Source organism: Cydia amplana, chromosome 21 (assembly GCF_948474715.1).
Source record: "Cydia amplana chromosome 21, ilCydAmpl1.1, whole genome shotgun sequence".
NCBI classification, from domain to species: Eukaryota; Metazoa; Arthropoda; class Insecta; order Lepidoptera; family Tortricidae; genus Cydia; species Cydia amplana.
This window is the reverse complement of record NC_086089.1, coordinates 2,343,699-2,369,081: the sequence shown is the minus strand read 5'-3', so window position 1 is coordinate 2,369,081 and position 25,383 is coordinate 2,343,699. Positions and strand designations below refer to the sequence as shown.

General features: G+C 39.6%; 5 protein-coding genes across 6 annotated transcripts in view; 3 read left to right on the top strand and 2 right to left on the bottom strand.

The window, feature by feature from the left end:
• LOC134657922 (dual specificity protein phosphatase 23-like) lies at positions 1-4,215 on the top strand. 2 transcript variants are annotated; one of them, XM_063513504.1, is made up of 4 exons: positions 1-132; positions 1,050-1,471; positions 3,022-3,145; positions 4,061-4,215. In XM_063513504.1, the coding sequence occupies exons 1-4, from the start codon at positions 129-131 to the stop codon at positions 4,210-4,212; spliced, it is 702 nt and encodes a 233-aa protein (XP_063369574.1). In that variant the 5' UTR covers positions 1-128; the 3' UTR covers positions 4,213-4,215. The 2 variants fall into 2 exon arrangements, with proteins under 2 accessions (XP_063369574.1, XP_063369573.1); XM_063513503.1 differs by lacking the exon at positions 1-132 and adding an exon at positions 752-972.
• A 1,136-nt stretch (positions 4,216-5,351) lies between these two features.
• LOC134658100 (uncharacterized) lies at positions 5,352-7,518 on the top strand. The gene is made up of 4 exons (XM_063513707.1): positions 5,352-5,500; positions 6,024-6,435; positions 6,774-6,897; positions 7,131-7,518. Exons 1-4 carry the CDS (start codon positions 5,367-5,369, stop codon positions 7,433-7,435), a joined length of 975 nt encoding a protein of 324 aa, XP_063369777.1. The 5' UTR covers positions 5,352-5,366; the 3' UTR covers positions 7,436-7,518.
• A 102-nt stretch (positions 7,519-7,620) lies between these two features.
• LOC134658105 (26S proteasome non-ATPase regulatory subunit 9) lies at positions 7,621-11,999 on the bottom strand. The gene is made up of 4 exons (XM_063513711.1): positions 11,722-11,999; positions 9,427-9,662; positions 8,582-8,695; positions 7,621-7,772 (listed from the first exon to the last, which is right to left on the bottom strand). Exons 1-4 carry the CDS (start codon positions 11,930-11,932, stop codon positions 7,671-7,673), a joined length of 663 nt encoding a protein of 220 aa, XP_063369781.1. The 5' UTR covers positions 11,933-11,999; the 3' UTR covers positions 7,621-7,670.
• Positions 12,000-12,858: 859 nt separating this feature from the next.
• Positions 12,859-25,383, bottom strand: part of LOC134658039 (dystonin) — a 241,097-nt gene continuing 228,572 nt past the window's right edge. The window contains exons 98-107 of the mRNA XM_063513646.1: positions 24,796-24,918; positions 24,175-24,292; positions 17,929-18,140; positions 17,332-17,486; positions 17,120-17,226; positions 16,873-17,035; positions 16,537-16,605; positions 15,567-15,926; positions 14,786-14,878; positions 12,859-14,549 (exon numbers count right to left, since the gene is read on the bottom strand). Coding sequence (XP_063369716.1) covers positions 14,369-14,549; positions 14,786-14,878; positions 15,567-15,926; positions 16,537-16,605; positions 16,873-17,035; positions 17,120-17,226; positions 17,332-17,486; positions 17,929-18,140; positions 24,175-24,292; positions 24,796-24,918 — 1,581 coding nt within the window. The 3' untranslated portion in view covers positions 12,859-14,368. The remainder of the gene's footprint in view (positions 14,550-14,785; positions 14,879-15,566; positions 15,927-16,536; positions 16,606-16,872; positions 17,036-17,119; positions 17,227-17,331; positions 17,487-17,928; positions 18,141-24,174; positions 24,293-24,795; positions 24,919-25,383) is intronic.
• On the top strand, positions 20,236-22,748 carry LOC134658026 (protein wntless). The gene has a single exon (XM_063513630.1). It carries the CDS (start codon positions 20,368-20,370, stop codon positions 22,000-22,002), a length of 1,635 nt encoding a protein of 544 aa, XP_063369700.1. The 5' UTR covers positions 20,236-20,367; the 3' UTR covers positions 22,003-22,748.

The window sequence follows — 25,383 nt, the reverse complement described above, 5'->3', positions numbered from 1 at the left end:
GATATAGATCAGTGCCATTCTCACAGGTGGTCTAAGACGGTTTGTTTTCAGCCAGTGCTAGAAGTGATTTCAGCCCACATTCACTGTAGTAAACCTACTGTTGGTGATTATTAAATTCATAAGTTAACATGTGTGACATGTGTGAGTATTGAAGACATTATATTGTTGAATGAAGACATACCAAGCACTGTTACTCGCACACACTGCGTAATACAACCATGTCAAATTAATAAAATTAATGTGATTTGATAAATAACGCGACTTTGATCTCATTTCATAGTGGCAGTACAGTTCCAGTTTCTTGGTGGCACCAGCTAATTGCGACCAACTGAGGCCAAGGCAAAATATAGTACATATACATATTTCATATATTTGTTGTTGTTTATGTCACTTGAGAGTTATTTCTCACTTACGGTTTATGAACCGTTGCGTTTCTAATTTCATCTCGTAATTGACGCGCATGAATCCGGTAAATGGGACCGCTTATTCCAAACTCTGGTCAATCTAATTTAATCCCGTAAATTTCCGGCACAATGTTAATGTGTTTACGAAAATCTCTGACGTCATTTGCCTCATTCACTAAATTATCAATGGCGTCACATCTTCCAGCGAAGCTTATTTACGATTTTGCGCGGCCATTTATTATTCTCAAAAGCGTCTCAAAGACATAATAACGATGCGTTGTTTTTTTTTTCTCAATGCTGTATTTACCGTCACAACAATGTTACGTTGTAACTCAAATATAAAAAAATACGCCGTATAACAACGCCAGAAAGCTGAAAATTAGATAAATGCTCGTTTCCTAGGTGTAATTTTCCCTTGGCCAAGGTTAGGGTCTCCAGAAATAAATGTTACATACTCCAGAGTTTGGAGGCAGTGCCAAGTTTTCTCCGTCCGTTGTCTCGGCAGTTCACCGTGAAAAAGCAAGCTCGATGGTCAACAGTGCCACCTGCCAGTGTGAAAAGTGCCAGTGTTTGTAAACCCTATTTAAAAAGTTAGATTTAGCCAGTCGTCCCAACTGAATTAACTTTTAACTTTTGTCAACACAGTGAAATCCAAAATGGGTGACGAAGAATACCAAGTTTTTACCAGAATGGAAGACATCACGGAGCAAGACGACAAGCATCTAGCGGGAGCTAGAAAGGAGATAAGGAACGAATTGACTGTTATAATCCCTGAAAATCCGTTCCCAGAAATAGAAGTTGACGCTTACCCTCCTCTAAAATTCTCCTGGGTTATACCGAAAAAACTGGCCGCCATGGCCTTCCCGAGAAACACAGAAAACATAAAGTATTTGACCAATCAAGGTATAACGCACCTGGTAACACTGACGGCGGGGAAGAAACCCCCGGTGGAAGGGTTCTCGCGGATACGATGGACGGAAATACCGGTGGAGGAGTTCGAGGTGCCCTCACTGGACCAGATTAAGAAGTTCATCGACGTTTGCAAAAGGGCTGATAAAAATGACGAGGTATTCTATTTTATTTTCTTACAACGAAGTAGGTATTTATGTCTGAAATCATGTAAGAGATGATGGGTACTTAATGGGTATTATAGTTTGTTTGTAGAGCAGTATGGTTTAATTTGATCATAGCTGCTTTTCTTGATGCAAATATTCTTCACTGAATGGCCCATGTTGGAAAACCAATATTCTGCTACCTGCCCCTTAAGGAACAACTAATTGCACTTAAAAAATATGTTGAGGTTATTATTACAAACCCACGTGGTTTTTATTTATACACAAATCGACGAAGTGTTAAATAAAATTGGCAACCTTCATAATCGCTGCAAAGCGGGCGGAGAGTTCAAGGGAGTTCCTTTGGCAGAGCACAATAACTCATTATTATTAGGTAAATATGACACGCTTACTTGTGAGGTAAACTTGATATCTATCTATCTGTTGAGTTAACTTGTGAAGGAAATGTTTTTGGAAAATAAACAGTGCGGTGGGATCATGGTAAAAATAAATAACCCGTAGACCCACTGGAGAACACTGTTTAGAACGGTGGGACAACGGATAAAAAAAATAGAGCAAAACAAGCAAAAAACGGTCACCCATCCAAGTAGTGACCCCGCCCGACGTTGCTTAACTTCGGTCCAAAAATCACGTTTGTTGTATTGGAGCCCCACTTAAATCTTTATTTTATTCTGTTTTTAGTATTTGTTGTTATAGCGGCAACATAAATACATCATCTGTGAAAATTTCAACTGTCTAGCTATCACGGTTCGTGAGATACAGCCTGGTGACAGACGGACGGACGGACGGACAGCGGAGTCTTAGTAATAGGGTCCCGTTTTTACCCTTTGGGTACGGAACCCTAAAAATACCCGTGGACTCACTGTGGGTCAAAGCAGTAGGACCAAGGTTAAACGCGCGTGAGGATGGTGGTGTGGTATAAAAGTTAATACCTATACATTTATAAAACAGCAAACCTTACCATGGTCAATCAGGTTTACCTACTCAAACCAACCAAGGGGTAAAATTACCGAAGCCAAATTATATTCTATTTACCTTTTTTTTCGAATCTTACTACCACCATCAGTCACGATTTATTGTAGAGACAATGTCCTTTTAGAGATTATACACACGATGTACCTACATAGTTCATTTTATGCACAGCTAATAGGCCGTCCAAAAATCCTAATACCTAAGGTTTTATTTCAAAACTCAAGCATCAATGTTATTAAATACGCTTCACTGCTTGCAGCCGGTACCACAGAATAAAATAAATAATAGTACTAGGTACAGAAGACTCACTCCCTAACAAAACGCGTCTGTCACGATCAGGACAGATATGGCCGCTAGGTGGCGACAGCGCCACGCGCGGCTTATGGCTAGCCACCAAAATTGGTGTGGAACGGATGTACTTTTAGCTACCTGTAGCAAAGCGACGAAATCGCGGATGAGCCACGCCTGCCGGTACCTAATAGTCAGAATAGTCAGAAGTAAAAAAAGTGAGAGCTCAGTCTCCACTTCACTACTCTTTCTTTTCCTCTAATTGTAGGTATTTTGTTATGCAGGTGATGGGCGTGCACTGCCGGCAAGGCCGCAGCCGTTCGGGCATCATGCTGGCCGCCTACCTCGTGCACTTCCACAGGTTTCTGCCCGACCAGGCGCTCAACACCATCCGGATGATTCGCCCAGGTAACTAGAATCAGTCGCAATCCTATAGTATTCAGCGTCAGAAGCGAGACGTGTTTAAAACGTCCTGCACAGATTCATATCGCTTGCGCTTATAGGTACGTCTGCTGCTGGCTGTACATTTGTAGGTAGGTATAATTATACTTAAAGTTGACAATCCCAGGCCCAGATGAATTTAGGTTCGTTGGTTAAAAACATTCCTATAGCATAGAGCTCCAAAGCTGAATTGAGAACGCATATAATTGAATTATCAGTTTAAGAAATACATGTCGGCAATGAATACAGTATGTTGGATTCATAAGAGTAAAGGTAGCTTGTAGCTTCAAGGCGGAAACAGTGAGTCAGCTCGAACAGAGCTCAGCTGCTCACGTATCGCCGTTACCCTGTACCCTGCTTTTTTCTACCAAGCCACTGTTCCCTCCTTGACCCTACATGAACCTATAGCAAAGCTACTTTGTGCTCGAATAAGTAACTTCGGTCATTCAATTGTCAACCCCCCCTTACAGCTCTCATCGACGTAGTTTATTTAACACTGCTTTAAACTTTCACGATTTTTACACATTATTAAATTATACAACGGGACTTAATCGCGTATCTAAGTTTTAAGATTTACCTCCGACATTTCGAGGACGGCGTTGTCCCCGTGGTCTCGGAGAAGACTGGCTAAAGTTGACATCTAAAGTCTATTTTTTTATTCGGTAGACTAAAATTACATTTCATAGTATGAAATGACATTTTATGTTCATACTATGAAATGTCATTTTAGTCTACCGAATAAAAAATAGACTTTAGGTACATCTTCTAACTTCTAACCGCGCGAGTTTTTACGCGCGCGAGATACGCGATTAAATCCCGTTGTATACCTAATTTGATAATGCGTAGTTTATTTGTATCTAAATCTCTTTCTTCGCCTTCCAGGCTCCTGCGACTCCACGGAGCACGAGGAGGCGGTGGGGCAGTACTTCGTGTACCTGACGGAGGACAATCCGCTCAAGTTCGGCGTGTCGGGCGACGTCATGGAGGACTTCATACAAGCCGCTAAAGAATGCAACAAGAAAAACGTTGAATAAGTGGTTTTTAGGGTTCCGTACCCAAAGGGTAAAAACGGGACCCTATTACTAAGACTCCGCTGTCCGTCCGTCCGTCCGTCCGTCCGTCTGTCACCAGGTTGTATCTCACGAACCGTGATAGCTAGACAGTTGAAATTTTCACAGATGATGTATTTCTGTTGCCGCTATAACAACAAATACTAAAAACAGAATAAAATAAAGATTTAAGTGGGGCTCCCATACAACAAACGTGATTTTTGACCGAAGTTAAGCAACGTCGGGCGGGGTCAGTACTTGGATGGGTGACCGTTTTTTTGCTTGTTTTGCTCTATTTTTTGTTGATGGTGCGGAACCCTCCGTGCGCGAGTCCGACTCGCACTTGGCCGGTTTTTTTGTAAAAGATATGAACAGTTTGTGGTTGTAATGTCGAGGCCTACGTCTAATCTATCATCTACTTACAACTCTTACTAGTTTCTTTACTCTTTGGGTTGGCTATAAAGCTCCACAAAATGATTACCACTCAATAACAAGTATGGGAAGGTATGGAGCTAATGTTTTTGGCGTTGTATTCTAAGAGAAATGTGAAATTATACTATAGTGTATAATCTTACACACCACGCTTGATTCGTGTATAAGTACGTGCTTTGCTCGGATTAATTAAATGTAAGTGTAAGCCTGTGATCTAAGATATCGACTGATTTGTTTATGAATGTTAATTTGTTGTACCTGAAACTTAACATTAAATGGTTATAACTAACTAGTAATGCACTTTCATTATAATTGGTCCTTCGAACCGGATTTTGTCCTCGTTTGGTTACGTTAAAGATGTACTTATTAAAAGGAAGGATTCAAATTAAATTAAAGTACCTACTTACTACCTAATTACCTATTAACTTTCTATTTTAAGATCCTATTATACTAAAGCAACCTTACTGAATGTTTTTATCCGAAGGTGTAATAATTAACACATTTAAGTGTTCTTGAGGGGCAAACAGATTAGGTTTTGTCATTTAATGATGGATAGAGGACTGTCGGATGTGCTGTGCCAACGGCAGTGAAGTGGCAACTCAAATCGATTCTCTCACGAAGTGCTCTCATTGCTTAAAATAACCAATTAATTAACACGAACAAGCCAGACTTGCCAACGTAGGAACCCTGGCACCCGCCCAACCGCGATGCCAACTCGTCTGCCGGCTGAAATAGCTGCAACGTCGTGTAACACCGCAATTGGTTTATGGACTTGTATTAATTCACTGTGGAAAGTTGCATTCTTGTTTATTTCATTTGTGAATGGAGTTGTGAACGCGAGGTAAGTTGCGGTTACGCGTAAATGTTTCATGTGACGTGATCGATAAATATAAACAAGTAGGTACTGTAGGTGCAGGACGTGCGCAATTCGATGCATGAACATTCGAATGTTTGCTGCTCGCATTCGATTCATCTCGATCATTTAGAATTAGATTAAGTGTAAAGATTTTAGAAAATAAAAAAATTACAATTAAGATAGATGCAAATGCAATCCATGATTTGACTTGTTTAATTGAACCCTATTATACTATCAACAGTGAAATCAATTCACCAGAGAGGTTAGTCAGGATAGGTATTTAAACCGAGGTTGATATTTTAAGAATACAAATATTGCCTACAGTAGTAGAAGAGATAGGTTCCGATTCATTTCATGCTACGTAAAACATGACACAGTATATAGGTACTCCTGATGAGTAGAACTTTTTGGAACTAACCTATAAAGAAAGTGGGAAATGTTTATGTCAGAAATTGTTGTTATCTGTTAGAAATTATTGTTACTGACTGCTTACATTTCTTACTTCCAGTGTCTTTAAACCACCTATAAAAATGAGTTCCCAAAAAATGCGAACCAACCTCAAGCTCTCCAGGCTCCTGTATAAATACACTGAAGAGAAAAATGAGGAAAAACCTATCGAGGAGAGTCCAAAGCCCGTGGAAGAGGAGTACGAATCCTACCCGCCTTACAACTTCTCGTGGTTCGTCGAGGGCAAGGTCGCCGCCATGGGGTGGCCGCAGACCGTGGCCAATCTGAACTACCTGGCGGACGCCGGCGTCGACCACTTGGTCACGCTGTCGCCCGAGAGGAGACCGCCCATCCTAGAATGCAAGAAGAAGCTAAAATGGACCGAGATCAGGATAAAAGAGTTCGGGACGCCGACGTTGCAGCAGATCATAAAGTTTATTGAAATTTGTGAGAGAGCAGAGATCAGGGGAGAGGTAGGTATATACTCATTTTATATTTACGTAAAGTTACAATAAATCTTCAAACAAACCATCTACCGTACTTCATCAAGACGTGAAACGCCTGACTTAGTAATCAATCTTCAAAAGAGAGCTTTGTGCTATTTTATTTTATCAGGCACTTCTTTCTGATTCGTTTACTCTTACGTTGTATTGTGAAGATTTTGACTTTACTGATTTAGATTAAATACGCATTCATGCTTTTCGAAACGCGAGCGACCAAAACCAAACCTAATAAAAATCCATCACCCTCATGAAAATACCTTACCCTCGTCTCGCTGATCGAGAAACTAATGCTAGCCACGGTGTCGCAGGTGATCGGCGTGCACTGCCGGCACGGGCGCGGGCGCACGGGCACGCTGCTGGCGTGCTACCTCGTGCACTTCCGCGACATGGCGCCCGAGCGCGCCGTGCTCACCGTGCGCGTGCAACGCCCAGGTCAGTAGCGTTGCCCCTCCGTCATCTTATGTATTTATTACCTTGTCGTTTAACGGGACCTAAGGCGTGTTGCTTGAGTTGCTTCTAAACTCCAGAATATTTGGAATATCACTTGATACCAGTTGCTCTTTTGTAAAATATACTAATTCCAATAAGGTTTAGTTTCCCTTCTGGATTGACCGGTTCAGATAGCAGTTATCGTAAAATTTATATTATGTGTTTAACATTTTTAGGGTCCTGTGAAACATACGAGCAAGAAAAGATCGTGTGCCACTACCACGACTGCGTGCGCGGGACCGTAGAAAAACCAGACTACCGCCTCGTCGAGGACAAACTGTACTTCGACTGCTCAATGAAACACATGTTCGAAGACAGCAACAATGATGATGACCAAATAACCACGACAAAAGAAAAAAACGTCAAGAAAGAAACGGTCGTCAGGTTTGAAGAAGATTTCGTTGATAGAAAAGAGCTAATCAAAAAGTTGTGCGAAAAAAAAACGAACACAATGATAATCAATCATAGAATTTATTTCTAATTTTAGTAGTACAATATAACTTGAACAACTTTTTAGTACTTTTGTACGGAAATAAATACATTAATTCACACATTGAAGAGTTTCACAAATGCACACCTCACCTCACAAATCTGGTAAATAAATTGCGGCAAACAAAAAGTATTTTTAAACGAATTTTGACAAACACAAGAGCCACAATATTCCAGGCAGTGTGAAGTAGATGCTTCACCTCCGTAGGGCTCCTAGGCCGGTAGACCTAGGCGATCCTGTTGATCTGGCAGCCGAGCAGGCCGGGCTGCGCCCACGGCCGCGGCACCACCGACAGGTTCAGCACCAGCCGCGCGCGACGCACGCGTACCTGTAATACAAATCTATCACTTAGAGTCTGTTCGGAAAGAGAATATTCTTGGAATGTATTGGACATTCCACAACTCTTCTCGTCCAGTTAAAAGTTAACATTTATTGAACTCGCGCTATCGGCAGTCGCCTATAGTTTGGCCGACGAAAAGTGATATTGACCTTGAATATCACTTATGACAAGAATATCAGTTTCCCTCTTTTTGGGTAAAGTATGGACTTTGCAAGGTAAATAAGGATATCACTAGTAGTATGTACCCACATACTGAACAACTATACTATGGGACTTTCATATTTTCAGCAGATATCGATGTTTTCTATGGGGCAATTTTTTTTTCGTAATTCTATGGCAGTTGCATAGTAAAAGCTGTTCAATATGACCAGCTAATTCCCCTCGGAAGTATGGCTTTGGTTGAAGAAACAGGCGGCCTAGCCAAGACGATCGCCATCGAATCGCTTTGTGTCTCTCTATCACTCTTCCATATTAGTGACAGTTGCGTTTCGTTCGCTACGTAGCGTTAGCGATTAGCATGTTGTCTACGGGGCCAGTCATCACTCGGTAACACAGACAATCCAACCTCTAGACATAGCATACTCGCGCTACCCCCTCTGCCACACATACGGTAGCGTTACTCCATCTTCGAGTCAATCCCGTGCCGTGATTGGTCCGTGTTTTTGAACGGACCAATCACGACACGGGATTCGCTCACCTCGTCCCCCCGCACCCCCGTATTTTTGGCAGCATCGGGGTCATGAAAGAATTGGCCTAAGCTCAGTCTAGAGGTTGGATTGTCAGTGCTCGGTAATGACCTGTACACGCTGGCCCACGGAGTGCGACACTACGTCGTGCACCTGCGACATGTCGTGGAAGTTCTGCGCCGTGATGGACCCGAACTGGATCACCTCGTCGCCGACACACAACCCCTGTAAGTAAAATAATATTGACCTGTTGGGTACTCAATAGCAGAATCATTTGGTGTCCTAGTATGCAAACGAACCCACAATATTTAATCTTTAACTCCTAACTGAAGATCATAATCACTAAAACACAGCTATGGGGCTATTCATAAATTACGTCATTTCAAATGGGGCTTGGACATCGGATGATGGCAGCATGACGTAGGAGGAAACGGGGTCGAAGCATGATTTTTGGATGATTTAGGGAGGGGGGGGGGGTCAAAAATCGTCAAAAATAGATGACGTAATTTATGAACAGCCCCAATGAAACAGGTTACATAGTACATATTTCAAATTCTACACAAAATTATCAGTTTTCATTGTTCTTATACATAATACACTATGTCGTCGGGGTCGAAGCATGATTTTTGGATGATTTAGGGAGGGGGGGGGGGGGTCAAAAATCGTCAAAAATAGATGACGTAATTTATGAACAGCCCCAATGAAACAGGTTACATAGTACATATTTCAAATTCTACACAAAATTATCAGTTTTCATTGTTCTTATACATAATAAACTAACAAGGTTTATAATACACTTGTATTATAAACCTTGAAGTCAATTTAAAAGAAAATGCAAATATTGCTTGCATATTTTAAAGAGATCTAATAAAAATGTCAGATGAACTACCTACTTAATTTTTTAAACAAGTTTAATACTTCACTATTAGCAGTTACTAGGTGAATTGAATACTCACTGCATCATCGGCTGGAGACCCATTGTGGACAAAAGAAACCCTGGCAAACACCTGCCGGTCGTCGTCCACCTCCATAGGGCTGTCTGCTTGATGATGTGTCCCATTTCCGTTCATGTGCAGGGATTCAAAAGCTTGGGCTGCGGAACCTTCCCCGGTGGACCCCATGAGGTCTGCATGGACCTCAGCCAACCCTTGCTCTATTCTTCTCATTAGGGCTTTGTGGTCATTCTGGAGACCTAGAATATTCCCTTATATACTCAAACACACCCAACTAGTTAGTAGAAATAGGCGCGAAATTCAACGTTTCCATGGGATATCAACCCTTAACACCTAGTTTTTAGGGTTCCATACCCAAAGGGTAAAAAAGCGGCCAAGTGCGAGTCGGACTCGCCCATGAAGGGTTCCGTATTTAGGCGATTTATAACGTATTAAAAAAAAACTACTTGCTAGATCTCGTTCAAACCAATTTTCGGTGGAAGTTTACATGGTAATGTACATCATATATTTTTTTTAGTTTTATCATTCTCTTATTTTAGAAGTTAGGGGGGGGGGGGGACACACATTTTACCACTTTGGAAGTGTCTCTCGCGCAAACTATTCAGTTTAGAAAAAAATGATATTAGAAACCTCAATATCATTTTTGAAGACCTATCCATAGATACCCCACACGTATGGGTTTGATGAAAAAAAAAATTTTGAGTTTCAGTTCGAAGTATGGGGAACCCCAAAAATTTATTGTTTTTTTTCTATTTTTGTGTGAAAATCTTAATGCGGTTCACAGAATACATCTACTTACCAAGTTTCAACAGTATAGTTCTTATAGTTTCGGAGAAAAGTGGCTGTGACATACGGACGGACAGACAGACGGACAGACAGACAGACAGACAGACATGACGAATCTATAAGGGTTCCGTTTTTTGCCATTTGGCTACGGAACCCTAAAAACGGGACCCTATTACTAAGACTTCGCTGTCCGTCCGTCCGTCCGCCCGTCCGCCCGTCCGTCCGTCCGTCCGTCCGTCCGTCCGTCCGTCTGTCACCAGGCTGTATCTCATGAACCGCGATAGCTAGACAGTTGAAATTTTCACAAATGATGTATCTCTGTTGCCGCTATAACAACAAATACTAAAAATAAAATAAAATATATATTTAAGGGGGGCTCCCATACAACAAACACGATTTTTTTGCTCAATTTTTTGTTGATGGTGCGGAACCCTCCGTGCGCGAGTCCGACTCGCACTTGGTTTTTTATTTGCCGCCATTTTCTATGGCTGTTCTGTTTCTGTATGAGTATAGTATAGTATAGTTACTAACCCTTAACTTAGTAAACAGTATGGAGTATGGATACACAATTATTAACAGATTGTTAGATCTGATAAATGTAGGCTTTCTTTACATACTGCAACCATTAAAATACACATACCTAGTTGTAGACATAGCCTTTAGCCCAGACTTACATTTTGTCGGGGATAGTGTAATACCACACAACTTAAAAAGTCGAAAGAGTTCAATATTTCAACAATGTACCAAGAAATTTGACCATATTGCATTTGTTTTGTTAGTTACGCAGTATTGCACTATCCCCAACAATTTGTTAATGTCATTTGTTAGTAGGAGTCATAGAGAAAAAAATACATAGAGTGCTCACTCCATACATCAGTTTTAGTACCAAAAAGACTATTAGCATCTAGCATCGAGTAGCGGAACTATCAGTACCGCTACTTGACAATAGATGTAGCACCGACCGGAAAGTCTTATGCTGTTGAGATAAGGCTTTCCGGTTGGTGCTACATCTATTGTCAAGTAGCAGTACTGATAGTTCCGCTACTCGATGCTAGATGTAGACACTGAAATTAATAGTCTGAACATATGTATGGAGTGAGCACTCTTGTCTTACTTATTTCTCTATGGTAGGAGTTCAGCTATATTTATTAATATTGTTGAGTCCTTCTAATAAATATCCCTATGGGCATCAATCTTACTAGTTTAGCCTGACGATTAAATATTTAAAAAAAAACAGGTTTTTATTGATATTTTTTTGTCATAGAGGTAATTATTGTATTCCAAACTAGCCTTTCCTTCAGTTTCTTAGGCTTTGCATTTTGAACAATTCTCATGAGTTGTAAATAAATAAGGCTTCGTTTTGTCATCACTATAAAAAATTACAGTGTTGAAAATATGTAACAAAAAATCTACTAATACCATATTAAAATCGTGACCAATTTCACAGTTATTAAGACATTGACCAACGGGCATTGAATAGTAGGAAGCTTTATAAAATATCACGATACTCACAGATGATCTGATGCCGAGCATGTCGCACTTTGTACACATCTATATCATTCCGCGGAAACCCATCAGCGTCAACCAGCGAGTCGTGCATACCCACATTGTTGGTTTCCAACACCGCCGTCTGGTCGCGAATCTCTCTCTCGAGTCTCTCCTTCTCCTCCATTAGTCTTAGTACACGGTCTCTCACCGGCCCGTCCATGTTAAATCCGACCATATTTACTTTGAAGTCCAAAAATGTAGGAAATAATCGGGTTTTATTATGATTGACTTGCGTTTTTTGTTATGACAGTTCAAATCTGACGTCATTTTGACGTTTCAGTGTGTTTGAGGTGAATTAAAAACCGCATAGTCGATTAGGGTTTTATAGTTATTGGAGGAATGCATTTTTTATTTTAAATGTCCTTATTCAGTATACTTATAACTTTCTCTGAAAATGGTAGAGAGGTCAAGATTCTAATTATAATTAAAACAACAAAAAAAAACTTGGTTGAAGTTCAATATTGCCAGCTTAACAAAAAACGGTATATAACGGTTAATAACTAGTTAAAAAATATTAACTTTATGTACGAATTTTTTTAATGGGATGTATTATTTTGTAATAAAACATCATTAATGAGGTAATTAATTATCACTTGCAAAAACCCACGATGTGAAATAGTACATTACTATAGAGGTCGGAAAACGAAGGGTTGCAGGCCAAGTACAGGATAGTAGTGAATAGAGTAGACAGGACAGATAGGATAGGGTTAATAGGTGGTTAATAGACCGGCAACCCCGTTTCTCGCTGAGATTTATATTATAGTGCTTTCCTCAAACTTGCAATGAATTAATAATAAAAATATTTATGATGACGATGATGATTGCTTCATGTCCTAATGTGATAGATTATTCAGTGCGTGGGGTGTCAAATGAGAACAAAAACTTGATTTTTTTTTGCGCTACGACGCTTAGTTTTTAGCACTATATCATAATTTTATTATGTATACAATCACATATATTTTTGTAATTTTATTATTCATTTTTATACATTTTTATTGGTCCTATATTTATTCAAAATTCAATTCTGACCTTGATATAATTTTATACGGGCAAAACAGTTTGAAATAAACGATATCATTATTTCATAATAAAAATGCCATATTATTTGTTATTATTTTATATTTTGAAATCAAAAATGAGATTTTAAACACTGTAGCTCTTCAGAATCATTATTTATTTTTATACAAAAAATATTGCAAGCTTTTTAGTTGCTTCGATTTTACATTTAACAAATATAACAATGATTTAAATAAAAATGACCAGATTAATAGTTTAATAACTCTAATAATAAAGACTTAATTGTAGAGTCAGATTTAAGATAAAAATTAACAAATAAAAGTGTGAGTGTTGGTTAACATTTTTTTTATAAAATGAAGGAAGGTTACATGTTAAAGCATTACGTTTCATATATTACAGTTATTCTTAACATTTAGAAGTAATGTCTTTTGAGACAACGTGTACTTTAGTTAAATCTCTTAAACATAAAAGTCCGTTTTGGAATTATTTTCATGAGCAGATATTTTACACATAAAAGGCACACCACTTTGGCGATAGCAGTGTGCACTTCATGCTTTTTGTTAACCAAGTAACACTTTATTCCCGTTATAACAAGTAATTGTGCAATATCACCGTATAAACATAATAACATGTACATAAAGTGTACATACGATATCAAATGATAACCATGAAATCATTCATACCTATAAAACTGAACACAAAAGAATTAAAAGTGAAATAATGAAGACATGATTGTGCATACAAAATTAATCACTCCACGACTATTTATCACCTTAACAAATGACTGGCCAAAATTTGTTATTGGGCTATCAACACACGAAGTCTGGCGTATACGACGCGCGTGAATTCGACCAATACAAACGCTGGCCCGCCATTACCTACTCAATACTTCGTTTACAAAATGGTCCCTAAAAGAAAAACAATATTACAAAAAAGTTACAAAATCACACTTTTCCGTCCAGCCAGTCTCAATAGAGAAACCGTAATACGTATTTTACATACACTAACATATGGCAACGTTGATAATAAATAAGAGAAAGGGGGAATATTCACATTGATACAGAAATAATATCTTGCTTAGACACAGCAAGAGTTAACTGGAGAATACTGACAACACAAAATAAATAAAGTAATCCAGTGTGCACAAAACTGCACAGATTGTAGAAAAAAATAAGTATACAAGGCAACAAGTGCAGACTTTACGTTTTACTACTACCATCTATTAACTTTTACTTAACTAAAAAGCCACATTCGCAAATTCGTTCTTTTATAAAATTAAGCTTTGCTTAATTCGCGAATCGGTTAATTCTCGGTTAGTATTAATTATAACATTCTCTATGCTCATGACAGTCGCAACGACTCAAATAGATTTTTAGATGGAATAAATTTACATATATTTGGCCTAGACATCAAATACAATTAAGCAAAGAAAGAAAAATCGTGAATACGTAATATCACAAGTCAAAGCGACTCTCATCACACAGGTAACTATTATCCGCAAACTTCACTATTAGGAAAAAATATCTTTGAAAGACATTTTTTCTTTAGCAGTGTAATTAGAGCGGTATTATTTTTTATATCGTCCTTAAATCATCTAGAGCCTGAAAGGCTCGCGCTTTTCGATCGTTCTCGAAGATGCGGGCGTGCCGCGGCGAGAGCCCGGCGTGGCAGGCGCTCCGCTGTCGGACGCGTCCGACGGCTTTCGCAACAACCGCGATACCGCTGTCTGCTGCCCCGGCCGCACTGGCGTCGTGCTACCGGATGGTGTCCTTTGCCTGCCACATAACAATCAGATTACAATTCGTTCTAATTCTGGTCTGACATCATGCACCACAGCTACGAACAAAATCAAACTAAATGAAAATAACCAAAACCACAACATTCACTACTCTCTATGCTAAACTTTTGAAATAAATTCTAGCCTACATAACAAAATGAAATAATAAAACAACACATCACAAGAAAGGCGGAATGGAAAGAAACACAAGCAGCAATCATAAAGTGACATTACCTATTGGAATTACTGTTAGTATGGTGATCCTTAAGCACTGGTATACGGCTGCGGCCGGGAGTGTGGCCATCGGTCGAGGCAAACGACCCGCTCCTAAGAGTTAGCGCGCGAAAGAACAAGTTGATTAGTCACAGACAGAAGAAATAAGTATAAATGAGAGTCAATGCATGTACTAGAAAAAAATAGTAGTTTAGGTTGCCTTCATTCAATCACAAACATTATTCTCTAAGAATTATTAGTGATAGAAAAGAAGTAAACTATACGACTTTATAAAAAGTATCATTAATAAATTCAATCAAATGTTTTAAGAGGTAAAGAGTACGTGCATTAACGCAAGTAATAGTAATACATGTAATAGGATCTATGAACAGTATATAAACAAATAATGTGTTTAATAAATGTAACAGCATGAATATGAATATAAAAAGTGTAAGCCAAACATCAGGAAAGCCAACATGAAGTGTACACTTTATGGCATTTGTGCAGTTAGTTTAGAAGCATGGGTATGAGCTGATGAGTTAATATGTGTATGATTTACCAAATATAATTTATACAGGAGGAAATTACAAAGGTACTAAGCGCAAAAGGACCACCCAGATTGTGTGTAGAATGAGAGAAGTGATATGAATATTCATTGAACGACCGGGCATCAAGCATGTTTTATTCCATAATGAGTGATTAATGGATATTGAAACATGATGATCAACTGCAAATCCAAAATTCAACGGGCAACAACAAATTTTCGGGCCAATAACGAAACTAGCATTCTACAAGCTTGTACCCTTTGATGTCTCGCTGGGTCGGCTTTGATGCGTCGCCACTCGACTCGCTTATGTTACTCTCATATTCATTGTCGCTCGTCATTCCCGATATGCTGAATAACGAGGAGTCATCCTCCGGACTTCTCTGCTCGGATTTCCTCGAAGGGTCTTGAGAGGTAGGACTAGGTTCCTGGGACATTTCTCGGGATTGGGATTTTCGAGATATTTTTAGTCGTTTCTCGACTGACGGGGATCTTTGGGATCGAGTGCCCACGTACACTGGGATTTTTGTAGAGCCCTGGGTATGGAATGCGGGATGAGTGTGAGACGCAGATTTGCGAAGTTCGCAAACCATTGAGGATGGTTGGGAATGTGTTGAGCTGTTATTTCGTATCCATTTTCAGATTCGAAGCATGCGGAAGGAACAAAAATACAAATTTAATTATTTCCTTCAACATTGTCTACCTACATATTTATTAGTTCTATCGGAAACGTAAGCTGTGTTAATATTATACTAAATACGGTCATGCCGCTATTATCAAAGTTTTATATTTCCTTAACGAAAAGTCTCGTTGAACATACATACCACATAATAATACATAAGTAAAATAAAATCCACCACCACCAGAAAATGTAGAACATTCTCGAAAGCATAATATGCATGACGAATCAAAATACAATGTGTGCTGTCCAGATTTCAAATACTGCCAGTTGTTGCCTCACTACTCTCCCTAATCCCTTTCAAGCGACGTGCTTCAACAATCGTGAACACCCAAACAAACTGCACGGACACAACCTGTTCCAAATGTATAAATTCTTTATCATTTATTTATACTATCCTGAAAATACCACCTCCCGATAACTCGGCCGTTTAAGGCTGTTGTAATTTGTTGGTTACATCTATATTCAATTACCTAACTTTTATTATTTGAAACAGATTATGTTCGTCTGGTCGTGACACGTGAACAAACTCTCAATCATTGCCTGTACCTCACGAGCGCCGGGACCGGCGACAGTGTTGGTATACTGGACGTGCGGTACATCGCTCCGCTAGGGTACCTGTTCGTGCGCACAGCACTGTTTAATAACACTAAACAATATCGCTGCTAAAATATTTAAACGATAGCTTCCTGCAAAATTATCTCTATGGAGGTAATTTACGATTATTGGATTGCACGGATGTAGGTAATCACGGTTCAAATACAACAGTTATATGTACATATTATTAAATGTAATACCGATGTATATTCAAAAACGTAACAAATTTTCGAGATTATCTGCACCCATGCAAAAGTATGTTTTAATTATGTAATAAATTGTTCGTACCTTCCACTAGCTGGCGTGAGAAGGCCGGTGGGAGTACGGGGCCGCGAGCCGCCGTTGGGCGTGGCCACGCCGAGCTTGGCGGCATTGGCTGCCGCGCGCGCCGTTGATGTACGCGTGTTTGTCACTTTGCGCATCGGTATGCGGGAAGGCGTTAATACGTCATCTGCAAAGATAGCAACAACATTAACTTAAATGAACGGAATGATGTACAAGAACCATATTCAGTTTTATTTTGTGTGCTACGGACCTGTACTATCTAGTGAGAGATTAGAGCCATGTCTCGAAGGAGGCTTGGAACCTGTCCTCGATCCTGGTCTGGAACCTGGCCGTGAACCTCCAGGAGTCAATGTTGATCTATAAACAAATAGTTTGAGTGATTAGTATCAAGTCAGACATATTTCAACCAAAGCTCTCTATGCATTTAATTAATATGTTACATTATAACAGTATATGACTTACCTTGGCACACTGGGCTTCCTATATCTTGCCCCGAGTCCACTGGCCGCTTCGTTATCGCTGAGGGAGTCGGGCGTTCCTGCGCTAAGTGATGAACGCGAGGGACGTCCTTGCACGCCGCCCGACATAGGCACCGAGCGCGCCGTACGTTCGCGCACCTAAACGTTACATTGACTTGAAAATACTGTTATTTGCTATGCGGATTAAAGATGATGTGCAAAGTGTATTTTTTATGGATGCCTTTGCACTTCTCTCATCCGCAACATTTTCGATATGCCATTAGTATTCACAATCAAATTTAAGAGTATAAGTGAATGTGGATCGTCTGAATGTAAATTTGACAACGTATATTGTATGTACTTTTACATATATGTATTTGAAAATGATATCGATTAAGTACCTAATATTACTTATCACTGTTTCATATTGTCATGCTAAGCTATAATGACTATCACATCGGAGGTCGCCAATCTCATTACTAGTAAACATTGACAATGGACTTACACAAAAGACAAATAAACAAAAATACAGAGCTGCAAAACTGAATGATGTCAAAAGTACAATATCAACCGCGGCACTATCACGAGGCCTATATATTACCCAGTGGTATCCTGGAGAGGGTTGGTAGCCATGGTGATGCGTGTAGTGATGCGCGCCCGGCGTCGTCGAGCCCTGAGATCTGGAGTGGCCGTATATGAAGGCCTGCTTTGTGCCGTGCGTGGAACCGACGTGCAGCGGGTATGAACATGGAAGCTCTTCTCGCTGCCTTAATGCCTCAAATATAGGCTTCAGCTGCTCCAAAAACTCCTCAGCTAAACGCATCAATGCAAAACCGGGGCAAAACATTACGAAGAGAAAGAGATCCGTTACAAAACAATACAATTTTTGCCTTCATAGTGCCAATCACTTCGACGAATAGCGGTACGCTTACGATGTTTTTAGAAAACTTTGTTACGATTAGTCCACACGCATAATAGACGACGCGCGATTTGACGAAATGCGGGTGTGATGGGAACGAGCAGGAAGGGGGACGAAATACGTTACCATAACATCCAAATGCGCTGACGTGCCACCTCTCCAATGCAGTGGGTCCAATGAATATGCTAACAAACAACACCAAAAACTATACGAGCCTGTGCTTCAATGCATAGCTTGATCACACTAATGCAATACGACCAAACACTACGAGCTCAACACATGCGGTACTCACGGGCCCCTTGCAAACGGATGTCTCCATCCATGTGCAAGGTGCAGCAAAAAAAGCGAAAAATTGAACATCCCAAACCGATTGCTCCCTCCAGTAACTACAGTGCGTTTTATGTAGTATGTGTGCAAATTAAAACTAAAATGAACTCCTGTTTAAAAGAAGAAATTATTTGTAACAGTAGCCGTTTCTAGCTGCTTACCTTGGTGATGGGTCCGGTGGACGGAGGGGTGTTTGTGTTAGAGCGGGGCGTACGCGGTCGGAACGCGGCCATGCTCTGCGAGACTCCATCAGCCAGAATGAACTGTTCCCTCAGTTCGATGTTGGTACGTCCCTTGGCTGCATGCGGCGTCCGGTGCGCGGGATTACAAAGGTAGGGAAAGGACAAGGTCAAAGAAAACCGTTCGGTTAAAAGGTAGGTGAAAAATAACACCAAAAAGTGTTAAGAAAATAGGACAGCGTGCAATGGAAGTGAGGAAAAAAACAACAAAAATCAGAACACGTCAAAACAAAACAAAATTAATGGTAAAAAATTTGGATATTTTAAATAGTGTGCAATTAGGGATAGGAATTTCAAAATACCATTAGTCATCACTTTCACCAAGTTATGCATCGAATATAAATCAAGCGCAAGACTTAAACTTATATCTTTTTTTGTATAAAAAGAGGATTACCTAAATACAGCAATGTTTACTACATAGAACTGCAATTGGCAAGGTGCATAGTATCTAGTATATTATTTATGTACATTTCAGTGACGTATGTAACACGTATGTAGACATATGTAACATTTTATCTTGCTCTTGTCTTATATACACATTTACTACAAATAAAAATAAAACCTTACGCAAATAAAGATCATAACATGCTGTTAGTGAATCTAAGCAATTCATGTTGTTTATATTATACAATTTATACATCAATACCAAAGCCATGATTAAATTCGGATGTTGATACATGATTACAAAAGCATACTACACGATTAATTAAAATAATTAGTTGTACCTTTATAAAAGCATTATTTTTGAAACATTGATAATTTACACAATACCTACTGCTAAATTTATCGCGACACTAAATTTAAATTAAATAAAGCATTAAGAACGGTCAACGTCCTGCAATGGAGTTTTCATTTATTTCAGTGAAAATAAAGCTGAGTGAACAAGTTTTTAATTAATGAACTCCAATAGCAGGCCGCGATTCTTACCGAGCGGGCAACAAGCTTCATGCTGCTCCGGCTTGCTCGGGTCAGGCAGCGGTAGCACTAACGACACTACTTATATAAGGGGTTTCGAAAGGATTTTTAACGCAATACAAACAATACAAACAAAATGTATAATTTTTTAAGGACAATGGGAATTGGAAGGGTGAAAGCGAGAACGCATTAGTAAATTAGTAGCAAGTCAACAACAATGTTTATTGCGAACGTATTTTCGTTTTAGCAAGAACTTAGTTGTGGTACTAGCTTACGCTGCTATGTGTAACGTGTGCTAACGATGGATATGAAAGTGGTTTGCGTTCCCGATACTATTTCATTTTAACGCAATTCAAAAGTTGTGTTACTTTTTACAAACATTGTTTTTCAACTACTTTGTATTTTAAGGCATTATTAACGTTAACGCGATAACGTTATAACGGTCGTTATTTTATAGGCTGGTATCCCCAGCCCACTGCGCATAGTGCGCATGTCAAACGCGAAGCTTCGGTTGGACGGTCGGTGTCGGTGCCGCTTGTAGCTTCGCTTCATCACAAAGACAATGGAACGCGCTGCCGGTCGATTTTACTGTGACTCAGTGTATTAATTGAATGTGTTTCGCGATTCAACCGCCCACAACATGACGGGTACCATAATTGAGAACCTGAGCGGTCGAAAACTCGCCATTCTAGTAACATTTCTATTGTTGTGCCAATTAACATGTTTTTTAATCGGTGGATTGGTCGCACCCCTGCCCGCAAACGCCCAAACCATTCTCGGAACGGTGTGCAAGGATACTCTGACGATTAAAAATGACACGACGAAATGGTTTTACAGGGGAAAGGGCGCCTGTACCGAGATCGACATAACCGAGACGCATCTAGACTACACGGGGAACGAAATCGTGTTCACGTTTCAAATGCCGATGCCGCGCGAGAATAGGATTCTAGACTTCTCTAGATGGCAACAGAACTTAATTGGAGTGCTGCAGGTGGATATACAATATCATGCGGAGATGGAGGTGCAGCCGCGAAGTTTGATAACGATCGACGCCCGGCTGGCGTACAGGAACAAGGGGGACCCCGAGGACGAGTGGAAATTGTACACACAATCTGTCGAAAAGCGCCACTTGGACTGTGATATTCCAGTGAAATCAAAGGAATATTTGTACAACTGTTCCGCTTTGCCTTTATTTGAACTAGGCTCTTTGTTCCATGACTTCTATCTACTTAACATCAGGCTACCGGTGGACACTCCGGAAATGAATGCACACATCGGCCATGTGCAGGATATGTGGCTGACAGTTATAAATCAAAATGGGGGCTTCACAAAAGTCTGGGTGTCTCTGAAAACAGTGTTTTTCCCTTGCATCATAGCTATTATTGCCTGGTTCTGGAGGAGGGTTCACATCTTACAACGGAAGCCTGTACTTTTGGAGAAGATGCTGCTGAGTTTGGGTATATCCCTGTGCCTATTGAACATGCCTCTTGAATACTTTACATTACACTTTGACTTGCCATTTATGTTGTTACTAGGGGACATAAGACAGGGAGTCTTTTATGCAATGTTATTTTCATTTTGGCTCGTTTTTGCCGGTGAACACATGTTAATTCAGAATGCCTCTACCCAGAGCTCTCTTAAGCAGTACTGGCGTCATTTAAGTGCTGTTGCAATGGGTTGTATATCTCTGTTCATTTTTGATATGTGCGAGCGGGGAGTGCAACTGAGAAATCCATTTTACTCCATCTGGGTTACAGATTTGGGAACAAATCTCGCTTTGACCTTCATAATACTGGCTGGGATATCTACAGGAATGTATTTTCTTTTCCTGTGCTATATGATTTGGCAGGTTTTTGTAAACATCTCCCACAAGCGACAATCTTTACCCAAAATGAGCTCAGTCAGACGCCTGCACTATGAGGGAATCATCTACCGGTTCATGTTTCTGATGTTGGCCACCTTGCTGTGTGCCGCTCTTACCGTCATCGGGTTTATACTTGGACAGGTGGCAGAGGGGCAGTGGAAGTGGGATGAGAATATTGAGTTAGAATATACTTCTGCATTCTTTACCGGTGTGTATGGAATGTGGAACATATACATCTTTTCTCTGCTCGTTTTGTATGCTCCGAGCCACAAGCGATGGCCAGCCGCTGAGAATACATCTGACACCCAGAACTTAAGTGAGGAGATAGAATTCAGCCGTTTGCCAAACGAGGGTGTGACCAGCGAGATATCCTCTCTCACTTCTTTCATTAGAAAGCCTAATGTTGACTAAAGTTTTGTCACACATTATTTTGAAGAACAGTATTAGCTGAACAAATTTTGTACTCGAATATTTAAAAGGAAGTGTAGACCATATTTAGAAATGTTTATCTTGCCCATAGGAAATAGCTGCTATCTTTGTATTCAATAGTTTGTGGTACAATATTTACATGCCATATAGCATTAAGGTTCATGTCTATATGATTTTTCTATGAGTTTGTTGTGTAATTAGTTATAATACAATCAATCAATCTCTTAGCTGTTAGTTTATACATGTATTTTGGTATGTAGCCTGTGTATTAGTCATAAAGAATGTTGGTCTAAATAAAATCGGCTTGTCTGAGCTAAACAGGTTATGTGACCTTGGTTCGCGCTGTGCTCCCAAATTTATCCATTTTCGTCTGCCTCAAAAACTAATATTGTTACTTAAATTTTTCTGTGATAGTTTTTTATATAACATTTTTCTAATGTTAATTTTAAGTGACGTAACAGTATTATTAAAATGCTTCTTTTTGTATTGGTAGCATGTTCTAGACGGATTTTGCGTCAATAATGCCAATATTTTGTACCTCTTCTATTTTTAATTTTAAAAGAGATAATAAGATATGTACTATGTATGATTATTAATCTGTCTGGATAATTTAAAGGATATAGGTGTACTAAGTCTAATGAAACGTATTTTTATGTGTAGTCGTAATCGTAACTCCGATTTTGTAAGCGGTTAGAAGTTATAACAATAAAAATTAATCAATTATTGTAGTTATTTTGTTATTTCTGCAAATCGGGCAAGTATTTTCTTTCGAAAATATAAGCCCGCGCCCTATTATATTAGACGTCACAGTTAGTGCCCTTGTTAGGGGTTAAACACAAGTATTATTTTCCCGATATTTGGATTGACACTTTGAATATCACCATAAATATTTCAACCAGCTCTTCTCGTATTTGTTACATTTGGAATTCTAATAAATATAATAGCTCCAGTTAAATACAGTATACTACATACGGAAGAGCCAGTATAACCATAATATATTATATTTCATCATTGTAACATGTACAGACTGCTTGTAGTAAAGTAGACAGCTGTATGTATGTTACAAAGTATTAAAAAGTTAGGCTAGCCAGTTAGGCAAATATATAGTCTGGCCAACCATATCCATCTCTACATACCATACCATATGTGGGTAAAATACGGGAATTTCAAAAACCTTCAAATTTTAAATCGCACTCTTAGCTAATGACGAAAATGGTTTGCCAGATTATATTTCTGCAGTTATTTTTCTTTTAATTTAAAGCCTAACTAACTAGCCCAGAGAATAAACAAAGGAAAATTAAGACATTTCATTTGAAATAAAGGATTATTGAATAAATATTGGAAATGAAATCATTTTCTCAAAATCATTTTCTTGACTTGAAATTTAAATTATAATTTAACAGATATCAATAAAATCGTCAAGAAATTGTTCGAGCGATACCTGATTAGTCAAACCTTCGATTACTGTAAAACTCGAAATAAACTGATTATTCTTGTCTTCAATAATATCACTTAGGAACTTCACTTCTACTTATCGTTGGTATTGGTACCGTTCAATTTTCCATTATTCGTATATCGTTAATAATTTATTTAAAATATAGCGACGGCAAGTAGAAGTGAACTGCATAATTAATAATTACTTTTCTATATATTATGAGATGGCTAGTGGTTTACCATTGCTAATTGCAACTTAAATTAACGAAAGTCAAATAAAAATTGAATAGTTTCCGTTGTCAAGCGTTATTCTCAATGGGTGTAAATACTTGGAAAAACAATTTTATATTTAAATTCAAACAAGACCAAAGTGATCCCATAAGTGCTCCGTGAAAGGAACACTAAAAATCACCCTTAACAAATTACAATCGATAATCAACATCAACTCTTCAACCTGCAATAGGCAGTGTGGGGACAATAGTCCTCTCTTATACTGTCCAACAATGGGGTTGGCAACTGTCAAAGGCTTTTATAGATGGCTAGATAGGTAAACCTATGCAGGCGCCATCTGTAAAATACTTCGACCAGCCAACCGTGAGCCAACCCAATCATACGTATATGCTCATGGCTTAGTATCAACAGCAGTGAGGCGTTGATCTGTTGGCACGGTAACCACTCGCCACCTCTACCCCTGGCCCCGGAGTGTGGACAGGCACGTACCTCGGCACGGGTCGTTCTTGACGAGGAACTCGTCGAGCGCCACCCAGCCGCCGCCCACGCGCACCATCACGGTGGAGCGCAGGATGCGCACCAGCCGCAGCTTCTGTGAGTCGCCGAACTGTAACAAATAACTGAGGTTAGCTTTTCTACATCAACCAATGTTGGTGGAATTTGCATTATTCTCCACAATAAAACTATGGGAGTACCTACCTAATTATACTTTTGCAGTTTTTAGGCTAGGCACCAAAAGTAAGACTTTTAAGATACAGCTGAAGTACATGGACTATCTCGAATTTGTTTTTATACATCTTAACTATACAATCAATGAATAATTATTGATGTCATTTTACTAAGAAAACATGTATAGTGTTGCTACCAAGTTGCACCTCCTCATGGTCTTTCCTGGCTCTTGCCATACAGACCGAATGTCGGGAGCCATGCTGGTTACTTGCCCGTGGCATCTTGTCCCCATTACACGTTGCTTCTGGTCTCCCTACAAATTAATAATAAGTGTCCCAGGCCTCTCCCATTCTGGACAAGGCACTAGCATTGCGACAACACGTCACGGCAATGTGGCGCAGACGAACTGCGCATATTATGTAAAGTATAGAAGCCACTTACCCGGTACTTGCCCTCGCCGACCTGGAAGACGCGGAACTTCTGCCGGCACGTGCACAGCATCACCAGCCGCTTCACCTCGTCGTGGATCTTGTCCGCGTCCGTCGGCGGCCCGCGTCGCTCCACCTGCCGACAACATACCACTTAGCTTCCCTGTTCTATTCACGGGGTTGACTAATAGTAATATTACGCCTGAAATATGATAACAATTTGCCAAAGCACCAAATGAGACTGAAAGATGTAACCAAATGTAAGGCAACCATTAAATTGTTCAAGAGAAGGCTTAGCCCTTAGGTAAGGTAGACTTTATACTTTAAAATGTCAATTTTAAAGTATAAGCTTAGAGCTTAGCTCGAGCCTTAAAGGTTTACTCGAGCTCGGAAGTCTAGAAATATTTTATAATTTTAACATTATTATTGCTAAAATTATACACGCTTTCGATGTACACATAAGGTGGGATTTAAATACTCATAATTTATAAAAAGAACCACGAAGAACAAATACCTAGTGTCGGATATGTCATAGGACTAAGTAGATAGCACTACCGGCTGTAACCGCACTGTAACATCAAACTGAGATCGATTCGCGCAC

Excerpts from the sequence above, each read along its gene's own strand:
- LOC134658100 (XM_063513707.1), top strand. The coding sequence starts at position 5,367 with ATGCCAACTCGTCTGCCGGCTGAAATAGCTGCAACGTCGTGTAACACC. Across the intron at positions 5,501-6,023 it reads AATGGAGTTGTGAACGCGAG|TGTCTTTAAACCACCTATAA; the intron begins GTAAGTTGCGGT and ends TCTTACTTCCAG. Across the intron at positions 6,436-6,773 it reads GAGCAGAGATCAGGGGAGAG|GTGATCGGCGTGCACTGCCG; the intron begins GTAGGTATATAC and ends ACGGTGTCGCAG.
- LOC134657922 (XM_063513503.1), top strand. The coding sequence starts at position 849 with ATGTTACATACTCCAGAGTTTGGAGGCAGTGCCAAGTTTTCTCCGTCC. Across the intron at positions 973-1,049 it reads CCAGTGTGAAAAGTGCCAGT|TGAAATCCAAAATGGGTGAC; the intron begins GTTTGTAAACCC and ends TTGTCAACACAG. Across the intron at positions 1,472-3,021 it reads GGGCTGATAAAAATGACGAG|GTGATGGGCGTGCACTGCCG; the intron begins GTATTCTATTTT and ends TTTGTTATGCAG.
- LOC134658105 (XM_063513711.1), bottom strand. The coding sequence starts at position 11,932 with ATGGTCGGATTTAACATGGACGGGCCGGTGAGAGACCGTGTACTAAGA. Across the intron at positions 8,696-9,426 it reads GGTCTCCAGCCGATGATGCA|GGGTTGTGTGTCGGCGACGA; the intron begins GTGAGTATTCAA and ends TTTTACTTACAG. Across the intron at positions 7,773-8,581 it reads CCGTGGGCCAGCGTGTACAG|GTACGCGTGCGTCGCGCGCG; the intron begins GTCATTACCGAG and ends TTTGTATTACAG.
- LOC134658026 (XM_063513630.1), top strand. The coding sequence starts at position 20,368 with ATGACGGGTACCATAATTGAGAACCTGAGCGGTCGAAAACTCGCCATT.